Source organism: Carettochelys insculpta, chromosome 1, assembly GCF_033958435.1.
Source record: "Carettochelys insculpta isolate YL-2023 chromosome 1, ASM3395843v1, whole genome shotgun sequence".
NCBI classification, from domain to species: domain Eukaryota; kingdom Metazoa; phylum Chordata; order Testudines; family Carettochelyidae; genus Carettochelys; species Carettochelys insculpta.
In genome coordinates, this window is record NC_134137.1 from 236707860 (window position 1) to 236724539 (window position 16680).

At 48.6% G+C, this 16680-nt stretch overlaps 1 protein-coding gene across 4 annotated transcripts in view; it reads left to right on the plus strand.

Moving 5' to 3' along the window:
- TEAD4 (TEA domain transcription factor 4) overlaps positions 1–16680 on the plus strand; it is a 72726-nt gene extending 56046 nt beyond the window's left edge. For all 4 annotated transcript variants that reach the window (XM_075002763.1, XM_075002753.1, XM_075002745.1 and 1 more), the window contains 3 exons: positions 12037–12177; positions 13768–13920; positions 16453–16680. In XM_075002763.1, coding sequence (XP_074858864.1) covers positions 12037–12177; positions 13768–13920; positions 16453–16566 — 408 coding nt within the window. In that variant the 3' untranslated portion in view covers positions 16567–16680. The remainder of the gene's footprint in view (positions 1–12036; positions 12178–13767; positions 13921–16452) is intronic.

The window sequence follows — 16680 nt, forward strand, 5'->3', positions numbered from 1 at the left end:
GAATTTGGCCTTTGGTATCAGAGGGACAATGAACTGACCCTGTGCCTAGACTGACAGCCAGTGATGAGTGTCTCCGTGACATTTCTTCGTGCTCTGAGCACATTCCAGCACATGACAATGAATATGAGACACTAGCCTCCCCTCCCAGTGGCAGCCCCGCTGTTTTCCAGTGTAATTTTATCTCTCCCACCTGTTACTTGGCTCTTCCCTGGCACTCTCCCCGAGCCTCCTGCTACATGCGTGTTTATTAATAGCACAGGGTGAGGAGTGCTCATGGCCTCTCACACCATCGGAATGGAGCGCTCATGGTGTAAAACTTTCGGGGGCTGCGTATTAGTCCCACACACAGGATGGGGTGGCAGGGGCTGGGGTGTGGGGGTGCAGGGAGAGATGGAATGTAAATGAGAGATCAGAAGTTCAATATGGGTAACAGGAGACTAGTGCTGATCCAAGCAGCTGGCTGCAGAGGTTAACCACCTGCTGCTACTCAGGGGTTAATTGAAAGTGCACAGAGCAGTCTGAGTCCCAGCTAGGTGCATATGGGGCATTGCCCAAAGGGTGGATGGGAGACTCTTCCTAAGGTGTTGACAAATAAGTGTAATAATCTTTCTGCCCTGGTAACAGGAAAGCCCAGAAACTGCTCCCATTGTTTGGTTCTTTCTTTTCATGAAGCGAATTTGACGCGCATTGGAGGGGAGGACTGCAGACCTAAATTCTCTGCTGTGCCCCAGAACACATGCAGCATGGGCGGCAGCACTGCCTGCGTCCCCATGCACGCTGCCAGCATGCCTTATGCCTGGATCTGGCCAATAGGGGATGAGAGGGTAATTCAGTTTCTAAGTCCATTCTGTCCTTGGCCTCTCTGATTGCCATTGCAGATAGCAAACAAGGCGGCAATTAGTAATGAAGATTTTTATAGTGTTTGCCCCTTTCACAGAGACCGGCCTGACAACCCCAATTAATTTCACCTTGGCTAAGGAATCATAGCAAGACTGCATAGGCTGTTAGCGGCTGTTCTGTTCTAACAAGAGTCTTTGTAAAAATGCACCTTCTCCAGTCAGTACGTTGCCGTGTTCCTTCGGAAGCCTGCGCATTGTTTTTTGGCAGAGGAACCGTGTCCAAGAGCAGGACATCTGTCCTCCAGTTGTCAAAGTGGCATGGAGACGTGCAGCCTGGTTGAACTCTCCTCTGCTCCTAGATTCCCAGATGCTTTCTGTCATCTTTGACTCGCCAAAGCCCTCCCACTTTCCTCTCATGTATGACTCTAGCCAGCAAGGCCCAAGCTTGACCTTCTACAAGCCACGCTATTATTTTGCGTGGACCTACCATGGCAACTAGCTGGAACGCTGGCGGGCAACCAGCAGCCCTTCGGGTTCTGCGCATGATCTGCAAGACATTTTGTTTACCGTTGCCCACACGCAGGGTGCCAGATTCTGCTGGTTTCTGGTCACGCAGGTTTTTTTCCACCGGTAATATTGAAGTGACACGCATGTCAAAAGAAGGGCCTGTGAAGAGAGGTACATGCTGACTGCGCACGCCATTGACTGTGAGAGCCATGTGCTCCCTCTGCATCCAGTCGAAGTGCTGCTATGGTTCATTTGGTACGCCCCACAAATTGTAGGTACGCAAGCACAGGCAGCAAAACTACCCCATCCAGGAGACCATCTTGGTTTCAACAGTCTTGTGGCCCATTGACATGAGGGAGGGGCACTCATGCAGTCTAGGTTGCCCCGGCTGATCTGGAAGCTGCAGCTGATGCAGTAAGCGTTCTGTAGGCCTGCCTTCTAAATGGGAAATGCCTAATGAGCAGGAGCCTACCAAATTCACGGTCCGTTTTCATTAGTTTCCTCCTGGCCATGGGAGTTTCAAAAGCAAGTTAAAAAATCAGAGCTGGTCTCTGACTGTATCAGCTGTGGCGTTCCCTGCAGCTGGGGGAGGTACCAGAGAGCAGCCGTGCGGGGAAGAGGAAGTCTTGTTCCTCCCCACCCCTGCCGGGACTAGCAGCTGGAGCCTTGTGCATGCATTGTGGGAGCCCCCCCGCCCTGCCCTTCCCCCTTCCTGACAATAGCTAGGGTTCGTGGTGGTGATCTAATTGCACAGTTTGTGATGCATTCTTCGCAATGATTAATTTGGTTGGGCCTTACTAATGAGAGCCCACCAGACCAGGGCCCCACACTCTGCATTAGCTGCCAGCTAAATTCTGGGTCCAGTTCACAGTCCTGTCTCTCGCTTTTCAAGCCCAAAAGGAGAGGAGGCCTGTCTTCGGGACTGCAGCTTCTCCAGTGTCACATTGCTTGAAGCTAATGTAACCAGGGCTGGTAGCCTATCAGTGGATGGTGCTCAGCTGTAAATCTCACTCCCCTTGCAAATCGGAGACTGAGCCAGAGTCCTGGCACCCTGAGAGCACGATACAAGACCTGACTTTCTGTGCAGGCTTTTTCCACCTGGGGTCGTAGAGGTTGAGTGATGTGCCCCAGCTCTCATAGGGAGGACCCAGATCTCCAGTATCAGAGAGGGAGCCACGTTAGTCTGTGTCTTTGAGAACAAGAAGTCCTGTGGCACCTTATAGACTAACAGATACTTTGGAGCATGTGCTTTCGTGGACAAAGACCTGCTTCAGCCGATGCATGAGTGGGAGTGGGGTTGGTTTCAGAGAGGTATTTAAAGAGTGGGGTCCCTGTAAAAGGGAGGGCCAGAGCCCACAAGGTCTATTGTCAGGGTGGAAAAGGCCCATTATCAGTAGTATGTATGAAGAGAGGAAAAAACAGGTCAGATAAGACAGGAGGGATGTGACCCATTGTCAGTCTAATGTGGAGATGTTAACACCTAGGGCAGAGAAGCTCCTTTTGAGAGGTGCGAGGCACTCCCAGTCTCTGTTTAATCCTTGGTTAATGGAGTCAAATATGCAAATAAATTGCAGCTCAGAGATTTCCCTCTCCATTTGATTTTTGAAATATCTTTGTTTCAGGACTGCCATCCTTAAATCTGCCGCTGAGTGTCCAGGGCGATTGAAGTGCTCTCGCACAGGCTTCTGTACATCACCATTCCTGATGTCTGATTTATGTCCACTTATTCTTTTATGTAGAGACTGTTCACTTTGGCCAATGTAAATTGCAGTGAGGCATTGCTGGCACATGATGGCATATATTATATTAGTAGATCTCTAGTGTGGATATCCATTCTGATCCACAGTGCAGTGGTGCCGCTCAAACAAGTGATTACGCAGCTGATGAAATGAAGCAAATGACCTGGCCACCTTTGTACAGCTCTCAAAGACAGGCCCATGAACAGTCGGGGACAGGAGGAAACAGGTGACTGCCCAGGGTCTGGGGCAATTTAAAAAGGTCTCTGGGTCCCTTGGCTGTCGAGGACAGCACAGCCAGGCTAAGGCAGGTTTCCTACCTGCCCTCACTCCATGCTGCTCCTGGAAGCAGCTGGCCTGTCTTATTTGCAGCAAGATCTTAAATAAGTCCGTTAGCATTTCTGTTTCCCCATTGGTGACGTGAGGACATTAATACCTATCCACTGAGTTATTGTGAAGATTAATCAGCTCAATTTCAATAACAATTAGTACCCCCCTTCTCCTGCTTGGAAGATCAGAGAGCTGTGCCTAGGGTTAAACTAACAGCTCTGTCCTCCGCCGATGCCTGGCTCCGAGCCAGGGACAGGAGTTGCATGAGCAGGAAGGAACAGGAGGGCCTGGGGCTGCTGGCGTAAATCTTTCCATAGGGAAACTGCTCTAAAACAAAAAGGAGAGAGGAGGCCCCCAGCGTAGCAGTGCAGCTCTCAGCTCTGCTGGAAGGAACGCAGTAGGGGCATGGACATCAGACTTGAGATCATCACCGTCCCTGGGAACTAATTCAAACCTTGTGGGGTTGCCTCTGGGCATTCCCCTCCAGGCACACATAGTTGTGAGTCCCATTGATATCTCCTCTCTGTTGTTTCTTAAATTTCACAACTCAGAGGGACCTGAGTTCCTGCATATCACTTTCTGCAGAATCTTACCCAATCCTGTTTGCAACAAGCCTGTATCTTCTCTTTGAGCTAGAGCAGCAGTTCCCAAAGTGGGTCCAGTCCCCTTTTTAATGGGTCACCAGGGCTGGCTTAGACTTGCTGGGGACAAGGGCTGAAGCTGAAGCTCAAGTCCCCCAACACAGGGCATGGACCTCTTTGCCCCCTCCCCTCAGACCAGCGTGGTTCAGGCTTTGGTCTGTTCCCCCCATCCGCCTCCATGCCCCCAGGTCATGTATGTGCTGGACCTCTCTTGTTCAGGACCCGGGGGACCTGACTGATGCCAAATGAGAGAATTTGCCAGCCCATGGGAGGTCAGTATTGTCTGGCAGCATTACCAACACCTCCACTGCTTACTGGCCTCTTAGAAGACATTTAGGTATAAATTACAGCTAAACTACAGCACAGAGGGACCTTGAGAAACTTGGCCACACCCATGATAAGAGCTCGCCTGGCTAACTGAAATCAAACCGGATTAAGGATGTTGCCAGACGAGAGTGAGCCAAATTAGGAGGCTCAGCCAGTAGTATTTTTTGTTGTAGGAAAGGGCAGTGGGACTCACAACCACTGCAGGCCCTGGGGCAAGGTGGGAGAAGGGTGAGGCTCCATATCCCAGAAGGGGCAGGGAGGGCCGAGGGCAAAAAGGGTGGGATTTAGGGCAGCCAACTGTGCTCCCCCCATACCATGCAGAGCAGAGGAGCGGTACTGCTGGTACTCCAGTGGAGCCCAGTGCTCTGGCCACTGCCACCGCTAAAGTAGCAGCAGTAGTCAGAGCTCCAGCCCTTAGAATCACAGACTCCTAGGGCTGGAAGGGACCTCAGGAGGTCACCTAAGTCAACTAAGGCATCCCAGCCAGCACCTTGTCAAGCTGGGATTTAAAAACCTCTAGGGATGGAGATTCCACCACCCCTCTAGGCAACACATTCCAGTGCTTCACCAACCTTCTGGTGAAGTAGTTTTTCCTAATATCCAACCTACACCTCTCCCTCTGTAACTTCAGACCATTGCTCCTTTTTCTATCGTCCATCACTACTAAGAACAGATTCTCTCCATCATCCTTAGAGCCCCCCTTCAGGAAGTTGAAGGCTGCTATCAAATCCCCCCTGACTCTTCTCTTCCGCAAATTAAATAACCCCGAATCCCTCAGCCTCTCCTCATAGGTCATGTGCTCCAGCCCCCTAATCATTTTTGTTACCTTCTGCTGAACCCACTCCAACGCATCCACATGTTTTCTATACAGTAGAACCTTGAGATACATGCATTCAGGTTGCATGAATCTGGGGTTAACGCAACTCTGAGTGGGGTGGGAGCTGACACTTGGGTCTGGGCTGCCCACCACTCAGGAGAGCCGGGAAACTGACCAGTGCAGCAGCCCTGGTCAGTTTCCCAGCTCCTGTGCCTGGAGGGATGCCTGGACCTGCTCCCCACCACTCACAGGGGCCAGGAAACTGACCAGGGCTGCTGCGTTGGTCAGTTTCCCCATTCCTGTCAGTGGCAGCAGCCAGAGCCTGACTCTCACTGCTGCCACTGACAGGAGTGTCTGCCATCCCGACAGGAGTGGGGAAACCGCTCCTGTCAGGAGCAGCAGCCTGACTCTCGCTGTCCAGGAATGGTTTCCCCCCTCCTGTCGGGGCAATAGTCAAGCTGCTGCCCCTGACAGGAGCAGTTTCACCGTTCTGTTCAGTTTTCCCACTCTTGTGAGTGGTGGGGAACTGGAGCCTGGCTCCCAGCTCCGCACTGCTCGCAGGAGACAGGAAATTGTCCAGCACTGCTGCATTAGTCAGTTTCCTGGCTCCTCTAGGTAACATGAGATTTGTCTTAGGTGGGGTTGCACAAGAATGCAACCTCCACTTAAGCTGGGGGTCTGCTGTACTGGGAGGCCCAGAACTGGATGCAGTACTCCAGATGTGGCTTCACTAGTGCCGAATAGAGGGGAATAATAACTCCTCTAGATCTGATGGACAGGCTTCTCCTAATGCACCCCTAACATGCCATTAGCCTTATTGGCTAGCAGGGCACATTGCTGATGCAGATCCAGCATCTCATTCACTGTAATCCCCAGGTCTTTTCCTGCTGCACTGCTACTTAGCCAGTCGGGTCCCAGCCTGTAACAATGCTTGGGATTCTTCCATCCCAAGTGCAGCACTCTGCACTTGTCATTGTTGTACCGCCTCAGATTTCTTTTGGCCCAATCCTCCAATTTATCTAGGTAACCCTGGACCCTATCCCTAACCTCCAGTGTATTGTCTACCGGTCCCCCTAGCTTAGTGTGATCCACAAATCCATCCCCGCATCCAGGTCATTAATAAAGATACTGAGCAATATTGATCTTTGGGGCACTCCACTTGAAACCGACCACCAACCAGACATTGAGCCATTGATCAGTACCCGTTGGGCCTGACTGTCTAGCCAGCTTTCTGTTCATCCCTTTTGAAATTCCGGACCCTGGGCCAATTTCCCCCTGTGTGTCACCCTCCACCCCCGAATCCTCCATCAGTAGGCCTGAGAAAGAGGTCTTAGTGCAATGAAATTCATGCATTGCTGTTCAGACTGTGCCTTAAAAACTAAAGCTCTGTTGGACATTAAAAACTATTGGACGTTAAATTGCCCCTGGTGCAGGAGGGTTTTGCCCTGGGATCATCCTACAAAATTTCCCCCTCCCGCACTATTGTGCATAATTCTATGGGCTAGTTGGTTGCTGCCTTCAATCCCAGAGGGTTCTAAAAGTCCTCATGTTCTGGTACAGGGCAGGGATGTTCAATGGTGACTAAAAGAGATAGGTGCCCAACTCCTACTGATATTAAATGCCAGATGGGTATTCAACCTTTTTGAAAATGCCGGCTGGAATATGCAAAGTGCTTGGGATGGAAAGTTGCTGTACAAACACAAAATAGCACTGGACTATAGGCTACTATTTCCTTGGGACGTGACATATCAGAGTGATCTCCAAGAACTGGTTTGAATTAGCCCTGGACTGAACTTAAAATTTAGGTCAATATAGCCATGAGGCTTGGAAGTATGAAACCCCCATACCTATGCTTCCCAAGCCCTGACGTGGATGCAGCTGACCTAGCAATCATGACTTAGAGAAGTGGTGTTTCTCCAACAGTAGAGAAAACCCTCTTCCACTGCTGTAGGATGCACCTGCACTATGGTGTTGTTATGCCGTTATATCCACGGCACTCTATTGTTGCTAGCAGTGTAGGCATGGCCTTAACATTACTGACTGGTAATGATGCCTGGTTAAATGGAACAGCATTAGCATCAATTTACCTAGCAGTAAATAGTTTAATGTTCACTAACTAGGTGTGAAATTCTGAGCCCTGACCTTTTAATAGGTGAGTTGCCAAATTATGGAGGCACCTGCAATGATTTCTGGGTTAAGGTTTTGTTGAGCTTTTCACTTAAAGTGGGACTTCAGTCTTTCTGTTTCTCTTCTTTGTCACTGCATTTGTTTTCCAATTCTGTCATAGTCTCTGGTTGAGAGATGGTTCAGTTTTCTCTTATATTTTCTAGATAAAATGCTTGCTAATTTTTCTAGAGGAAACATTTTAAGATCTGATTTTGAAATATGACCCCCGTCTTTCTGACCACCTGTGCTGCATAGCCACAATGTCCAAAACGGACAGAGTTAAGGAACCTGTAACTCCATTTGAAAATGTGTTCGGGTCTGCAAACAAAAAGGCTGAGAACCACTGCCTTGGGGAGGGCTGGAATGACTGGACCCACTGAGGTCCTATAAGACAGGGTGCTTGTTCTGAACTCAGACTGTGATGAATTTGTTACCACAAAGCAGGCCCTGGTTGGAGGTGTAAAGGGACTGCTCCTGCCTAAATCCATGCGACAAGTTGGGGTTAACTTTGGTAAGGTTATTGGCATTTATTCTTTTAATATTTTTCTTCCTTTGCTTTTAACCTTAAGAATAAAGTAGTCTTGCTTAAGAGGTGCTGCCTGTGGTACCTTATACCTGTACGAATTACACCCGTTAACTGTCACTGAGGAGAAAATGAGCAGGTGTTCTCAAGCAGCCAGTGTTGTGCTGGGAGCCACACAATTCAGGCAGGGAACTGTGCAGCCTGGACATACTCTGTCAGGAGGGAGAGAGACATGAGTCTCCACCCAGGAGGGCAATGGCTGGGGAGCTGGGAGCCTGAGGGTGGGTGCTTTTGCAGGGGAAATACAGGGGCAGTTGCCCTGAACTGTGATGTGTGCTCTGGGGAAATGGTTGGTGGTTGAATTTTATTGGTTTGTGGGCTCAGCTTTCAATGGCATCACGTATCTACCGGAGCTCAACTGTTTCCCTTAAAACGGTCACCCTGTACCCATTGCATACACCACGCTGCAGCCTGTGCAGATGCAGAGGGAGGCAGCAGGGATGGAGCTGAGATGCTGAGTGGGAAAAAGAATTGGAGTTAGGGAAATAAATGGTAGTGTTTGTTGCATTTCCTCCTCCTCCTTGCGCCTGAAGCAGTACCTTAACAAGCAAGGGAATTAGATTGGATTGAAATGCTTTATGTTGGCTTCTTGCTAATGTTGTTAGTGTCACCGTTGGCAAAGTGATAGTCATGACATCTTCCCCGATGTTGGCTCCAGCATTCAGCAGGGACCAGTGGCTGCTGGTCACTTATTTAATGCCGAGTCCTTTTCTGCCCCAGCCAGCTTGTGATCCTGGGCTCCTGATTCTGGAGCTAAACCTTGAATTTTTTTGAAATGGTAATAAAGGGGCACCATCATCTCCTGTGAGAGGCCTCGGAGAACGAGTCATCTAGCATCTCCCGTAGAGAAGAGATGGGACTAAACTGTGATGAATAAAACAAAAGGTCTTTATTATGTTTGCTGGACATTCAGACTGCCCAGGTTCTCAGCTTTCTAACTCCTAACCTAACTACCACAGCCAGGAGTGCTGTCCTGAGGGATGCAGAGGGCAAGGCCTTTACCAATGTCGTCCTGCGCTCAGTGCCCCAAACAAGGGCCCGAGGCAAGCCCGCCACACCACAGCTCCCCCGCACCTCCAGCCCGTTCTGACCCGTCCCAGGCAACAGGGCCCGGGGATTATTTTGGGGCAAAGGGCCATTGTGGCACAAGCAGTAGGGGTCACCTGCCCTCCCCTCCACCACTCATTACGTGGGCAGTGGGAGCGGCAGCCTGCTCTGTGGGGTAGCCTCCCAGCCCGCTGCACTTCTCTTCTCCGCAGGTGTTGGGAACCAGAGGGACACTATGCTGAGTGCAGGGGGGAAGGGAGGCGACCCCTGCTGCCTCCATCACACCCAGCCCTCTGCCTCAGGGAACCCCCCATCTCTCCATAGGACAGTTGGGGCAGCCACTGTGGGGCTCCCAAAAGTGTGGGGCCTGGGGCAACCACCCCAGTTCCTTCTATGGATGGGACAGCTCTGATAGCCAGTGCTGCTAACATCACCAAGCAGAACCTCCCAGGACCTGCTGACCTGTGGAAATACTAAGGCACTGTCTATATTGTAATCCCACCTTAGCTCTAGCTCTGTTTGAACATGGTAGAAAGAGGTCAGTGATCCCTTGTTCTCAATGTCCACCACTGCTGAGGGTCAAACAAGAAATAATTGGCTCAGTTTGCAGCAAACAAGATTTAGGTTGGATGCTAGGAAAATCTTTCCAAAGGCAAGGGTAGCTAAATCCAGCAACATTTCCTGGGAAGGCTGCAGGATCCCAATCCTTGGCTATAAAGAAGAGTTACCTTAGACAAATGTCTCTTAGGGATTGTCTAGGTCAGTGTTTCCTAAATTTTTTGAAAGCACGGAACACCAAACATTATCTTTTAGGTGGAACACCTATGAAAATGTTCTTCAAAAAAATAAATTGTCAGATGAGTTAAAAAAAAAACCAGCGAGACACTGAGCAAGAACAAAACGAAGTAATTTAATCAGGTATTATAGTAACTAAGAAGTAACATTGTAGCTGGTTTTAATCACAGGAAATATAGACCACCAGTGTATTTTTCCAAATGCTCGTGGCACACCTGTGAATTGTTCACAGAACACCAGTGTGTAACGTAGTTTAAGGAGCACTGGTCTAGATATCTTGGTCCTCCCTCAGCACAGGGAGATGCACTAGCTAATCTCTTGGGCTATGTCTACATGGTGGGCGCGATCTTGGGATACAGCAGTACCCTGAAATAGCCGTCAGCATCTACGAAATGTGCCCATTGTCTCGAAACAGTATTTGAGATAACAGGCGCGCTATTCCAGCATCCCCGTACACCTCATCACAGGAGGAGTACATGGATGCCTCGAAGGAGGAATTTATTTCAACTTGTGGCACTGTTTAGATAGTGCCACATGCCAAAACAACCTAATGCAAAATCTACTCAAAATAAGCTTGTGTAGCTTATTTCAAGGTTCTGGCACTGTGCAGACATAGCCTTGGGGTCCCATCCAGCCCTACGTTTCTTTGATTCTATCGAGTTTCTTAGCAGGGTGTTCTGACCAGTGTGGATATGGAGTTTTTCCCTGATCATGACACTAGTTGTACTGTACGGTGAGCTGTCCCAGTGTCCAGTCCCTAGGGCGTGGTTCTATAACCAGGTTCTTAGACAAAAACCTCTGCTGATATTGGTCAGGAAAATCATGATAGAACTGCATTTCAGGTATGCTGATCCCAGTCGCACTGGTAGCAGAGCCATAGAGTCTGCGGTGCTAGAAGCAGATTTTCCTCCCCTTTTCCCCTAACGACGTAGCACAGGTTGAACCAGTCTGTAGAACTTGGAAGAAAGGTGACCATGGGCTCATTTATCATATTACATCAGGCACTAAGGAATTTGAGGGCCTCTGTTCTTTTATTTCATTAAGATAAATTAAGTGCCTTTTTCTGTTGCTTAATTTTTTTCATAGGCATAAGTAAACTTTTTCTTGTTTGGGATAGAATATGAGCCTTGTGTGACCTCTGGTGGTAGCTTTATAGCACTACCTCTTCAAGTTTGGGGCCCTAATGATAGTCTGTGCACCTAACATAAGCCCAAAATACCTATTCAAGAACCTAAATAGGGATTTAAGTGTCAAAATTAAAATGTAAGCGCCTAACTTTTCAGCAGCCAAATTTGAAACGGTGCCCCATGCCCTCGAGGGGGTGGGTTAAGGCTAAACTGGGCTACATCCACCAGCAGTTCGTGTCATTCAAAATGGTATTTTCTGTCTATCTAGGTTCTTTATATTGTGTTAATTACCATGGGTATCTAAGCACCTTTCCCCTCCCACAAACGCCTTCTGCTAGACCTGCCCATTACCCTGTTTCCTCTCTCCTTTGTCCACTCTCCTCCAGTGGTCTTCCTTTTAGCACAGACAGCCCAGCCCACCCCAGCAGGCAACTGTGTTCTTCACTATCAGTGACAACAGTGCTTTTTGGTTCACCAGGACATCCCGCCAGATTTGCCCTTGTACAGATAACAGTAGGCCACCCTGTTGTGAAGTTATAGCTGTCGGCTGTTGCCCTTCCCCAAACAGCCTGCACTGCGGGCACAACAGCTATTCTGAGGTGTATGCTAAACTTTAATTCAGGTTGAACCTCTCTCATCTGGCACCCTGGGGACCTGACTGGTGCGAAACAACAGAATTTGCCAGACCACGGGAGGTCAGTATCGTCTAGCGGCATTACCAACACTCCCACTGCTTACTAGGCTCTTACAAGACATTTAGGAGTAAATTACAGCTAAAAACAGAGAGTCAGGATTGGTGCCTGGAAAGAAACTTTATGGGATCACGAGAAGCTTAGCCACGCCCAAGATAAGTGGTCATCCAGCTAACTAAAATCATGCCAATGTTGTCCAACAAGAGAGCTCCGGATTAGAGAGGTTCAACCTGTAATTTATCCCTGGATTTCCTCCACTTCCTGGATACACATATTGATCTGCTTTGGCCATTTTATTTCCCAGCTCCTTGGCCTTGGAAAAACATATGCCTAGAGCCATAGGAGAATTATTTCCTTGCATGGTATGTGATGGCAGTGACCCCAAGCTAATGAGTTACCTGGGAATCTGTCCTTGTTTTGTTTCTGCAGGCTGATCTGAACACCAACATTGAAGATGAATCTAGATCTTTCTATGGTGTTTCCAGCCAATACGAAAGCCCAGAAAACATGATCATTACCTGCTCCACTAAAGTGTGCTCCTTCGGAAAGCAGGTGGTGGAGAAAGTGGAGGTAGGAATGGAAGGTGATGGAGCCCTGAGTGCAGAACTCTCTCGGGTGCAGTACGGCCCTTGCATGCACTCACAAAACCCACCTACGTATCTGAGGGCAGAAAGGCCCCCTTGTCAGGGAGATGGCTTGGAAAAGGGTTGCAAATCAGTACGCATCAGTCCTGTCCAGTGTGTCAGATACACAAGGATGGGCCTGAACCTTGCCTATAGATTTGCCCGCTCACACAATTTTACTGCATGTTTTCCCTCATGTGCCAGCACCTGGAGTCCAGTGACTGAGAGAATCTCAGCTTTCATTATTTTTAACACTGGCATTTCCAGCCCTCAGTATTGAGGAGGAAGGGTTGAAAATGTGACCTCTTGGGGCTCACAAGCCAGAAGGCAAATAGGAAGATTCTCACATATATTGTTCCTTTTATACACTCGGGATTTTTAAGCTGGTCTTTTATGATTTTTATGGGGCTTGTGTCAGGCTTTTTAAACCCATGGCTCTAGCCTGCTCGGTGCGCTTACCTGGCCTGCAGGGTGACTCTCAATAACAGTAACTTCCTTTTTATATTCTATTCTTTATATCCACAAAGGTAAATTTGTTTACTGACAGCTAATGCCACCCACCTAGGGCGAATTTCTTGGCCAGTTCCTTCTGCTCCTTGTATGACAGCGAGCTCTGACAGGGCGAACGGCTCTGTGCCTTATCTGCTGAAATCAAAAGCAAATCTGTGGCTGGGGGTGGCCATCCCATTATTCAGATGTCTGCAGATGCTGGGAGTCTCGTTCAGTATTCCCTGTAAGATAAGCACTTGGGCAGCTGCCCAAGAGACATTCAGAGATCCCACAGCCACTTGCAGTGAGCAGCGTGTGTTTCTATTGATGGTGTATATCTGCACATGCCTTGGTGCACATAAGAAAATCTATTCCGTACATGGGTGGAAAAAATTAGAGGGAACACTGGTATCATTGCAAACTCAGAGGAAGGGGCAAGATGCAGCTCCTCCTCTTCTGAATTAATGTTCCAACAGGGGTGCTGGAACATGGGAAAGAGTTAGAAAAAGTTCACGTGTACTGGAGCTACAATGTGTTAGTAATGAAAGAGCTCCAGAAACATTTAATCTGCACTTTTTAATCTGGGGCAATGTGGTCTGGTAGGTAGAATTGGACTTGGCCTCAGAGTTTATATTTACCAGATATGCCATTGCCTTGCTTTGTGATCTCAGGTAAGTCTGTGCAACTTCTGTGCACTTCACTTTCTCCATCTGTGAAATGGGAATAATACTATTGCTTTATCTCATAGAGGCATAGGGAAGCTTACCTCATAAATAGCAACAGAGCACCCTCAGGTCCTTAGCTGGAAGGTACAACAGCAGCAAAGCCTGCAGTAGAATAGTGTGGTTCTCTTTCAACAAACAAAGCCGGAGACATTTGAGGGCTGAAGGGAAGCGACTTCAGAGTGAGTGATTGGAAAGAATGATAAATGGGTTAATGTTAGTAAAGTAATGTGAAAATGCAAGTGGTAATTACTATCTTTAACGGTCAGTAACATTAATGAATGCAGTCGTGATCCTGTGTGCGCCTGTTCTCTTTTATGCTACAGACGGAGTATGCTCACTATGAAAATGGACACTATTCCTATCGCATCCACCGCTCCCCTTTATGTGAATACATGATTAATTTCATCCATAAACTCAAACATCTCCCAGAGAAATACATGATGAACAGCGTGCTGGAGAACTTTACTATATTACAGGTGGGGTCACTGAATTGTTTTTATTTTTGCCTTTAAATATATAAGCCATAGCCAAGAGTGCCCCGCTGAGTCAAGGAAAATTTCCATGTAGAGCTCAGTCGTTAATTTTATTCAGTGGCATCTCCACATCCCTCACAGAGCTGTGCAGTTATTCAGATACACAGTGTGAGAGGGGCCTGGACAATGGAGAGAAAGGAGAGAGAGGAACGTATGGAAAAGGAGAGTTGATGTGGCTTAAAAGCTGTACCAGATGTGAAGTCAGAAGTTGCAGTAAAGAAGACTCCTGTACCAACAGTAGACAGAGGATGAAATAGTTGTCCCTGCTCTGGCCTCTTTATACCATGTAAGTGGTCGTATAAAAGCCCTAACAGCTCTGGTTGTGACTGGGGGAAAGTTACTCCAGCACAGGTACTGCAGAAGACAGCCATAAAGCTGCCTGTCCAGGACTCACCCTAAATGCTGGTATAAAAGGTAGAACAACAGATGGTGGGAGGTTTGTTGCTACAGAGATTCCACGCAGCACTGCAGCCCCAGGTTGGGAAGCTGCCATAGCTTAGACTTTTAGGCTACCCAAATTACGCACTAGGCCTTTCTAGCACCTGGCGCAGCCAAGAAACTAGGAGGGTGTAAGGGTGGTTTAAAGACATTCTGGACATTTGAGTTCTGTGTTGTACTTCTTTAAGACACAGCATGGATTCTCACTAGCTAGAGATGTGAAGGGTGGTCTATAGCTAATGTGCAGTACTGGGAACTCGAAGGCTTGGAGTTTGTTCCTGATTTTGCCCTGGAAAGCCTGTGCCCTTGGTCAGGTCACACCACCTCTCTGTAACTTAGTTTCCTTATCTGTAGGACAAGCTTAATGCTATTTCTCTGCCTCACTCGGCCTTGAGAATCTTTAGTCCTTCAGATTTGTATCAAGCTTTTAGAGCCAGAGTGGAAAGGTGCTTGCTGAGTAAACACAGAAAGTGTTGCTAGAGAGGAGCAAGGGAAGGAGGTGGCAGCAGCAGGGAGAGAGGAGGTCTGTGTGCCATCACTTATGCTGCTGGGCACTTGTAACTGCTTTACAGTGTTCCTCATTCCACAGCCATGCTCAGTGACCCTGTACATCTAAAGCTGAACTTGTGCTATTGTTGTACCCTCTGATCTTCTTTCCTTCCACAGGGTCTCACGCTCTTTGAGGAAGGGGTAGGCACTCCCCCACCTCCCCTCACAGACAGCCCTATCTCACGTAGGCCAACAAAGCCTTTCGCGTCCCACTCTGCCAATCCTATGGCCTTGGGTCCTGGAGTGCAGTCTGGGAACTTTCCTCCTTCTCCGCCTTTTTCCACTTGGGCGTGTGGGGTCTCTCTTGGTACTAGATGCATTCCTAGCCCTGTGACTCTCAGGGCCAAATTCAGAGGCAAGTTTCAACAAAGTTTCTTCCTGCTCCCTCTATTCTTCACCAGCTTAGAGTCCCTCCAGACGTAGGGCTGTTCTACTCTACTGCTGGAGATTGATCTCAGCTACACAACTTCAGCTATGCGAATAACATAGCTGAAGTCGACGTACTGAGACCTCCTTATCGCGGTGTCTTCACTGTGCTGTGTCAATTGGAGACGCTCTCCTGTCAACTCCCCTTGCGCTTCTCATAGGAGTATCGGGGTAAAGAACCCTGCTCCAGCCTTTGGAGAGGGGCCACAAGGCCCAGGAACTCAAATAATTGTGGGGGGCACCAAAAATATAACAGGGACAGGTGTGGCGTCAAAGGGTCAGAGAAAAGGGAACCTGAAGGGGACACTGAGTAGAGAATCCAGTCAGCACCCACTGGTCCTCAAGGGCATCAAAGGAGCCGACTGACACCACCCAGAGGAACTCAGTCCAGATAAGGGAGCAGAGGAAGGCTTGGGAGTAGGCCCCTCAGCCAACCACCTCTCCATGGTCTTATAGGTGGCCACTTCAGCCAACACTAGGATAAGGAGGAAAGTGCAGTCAGAATCTTAAAAGGATATCCAGGAGCCATAATAGGGGCTGCAACCTTTCGCACTCCACTTATACGCACACCAGGGTCTTCCTCACACTGCAAAATGGATGGGCGCTGTGGGGGTGGGTGAACCACACCAAGTACATGCCTGTGCTCAGGGCAGAGGAATTCTGGGCGTTTGGACTGCCAGAGAAACTTGGGAACAGTGACATCTGCTGATTCCAAGGACACCTGGTTGGTTACTGCTCTCCCAGTCCTGACATTTCCCCTTGCTTGATGAAAGCTTTATTCAGTAGCCACACACTTCCATTCTCTACAGTCCTGAGGATGTTTCTCCCCCTCTACTTTCATTGTAAGAAAGCACTCCTTGCTGGTACAAAGCAGATGCCTTCATTCCTGGTGTTTGGAGACAGCCCCAGTTTGGGGTGTCATTGCTAAACAGCATACCCCTCCTGTTGGTCATTCGGTGAATTGAGTGCAATGCTGGATGTGTTTAAAGATGTTTGAATATTTACAAGTTGAGCCAGGAAAAACAGCATTTGCTTTCTTGCTTTCCTTTCTCTCCTGTCTAGGTTGTGACAAACAGGGACACCCAAGAGACCTTGCTGTGCATAGCGTATGTTTTTGAGGTGTCAGCTAGTGAACATGGTGCCCAGCATCACATCTACCGGCTGGTGAAGGACTAGAAATCCTCTGCCCAGGAACTGCCTCTGTGAATGTATACCTGAGGGAAACGCCCGTGCCTAATCCCCGATACCAAACCGAAAAATAAACTGCAGACGTGTATTTTCAGAAAAGAA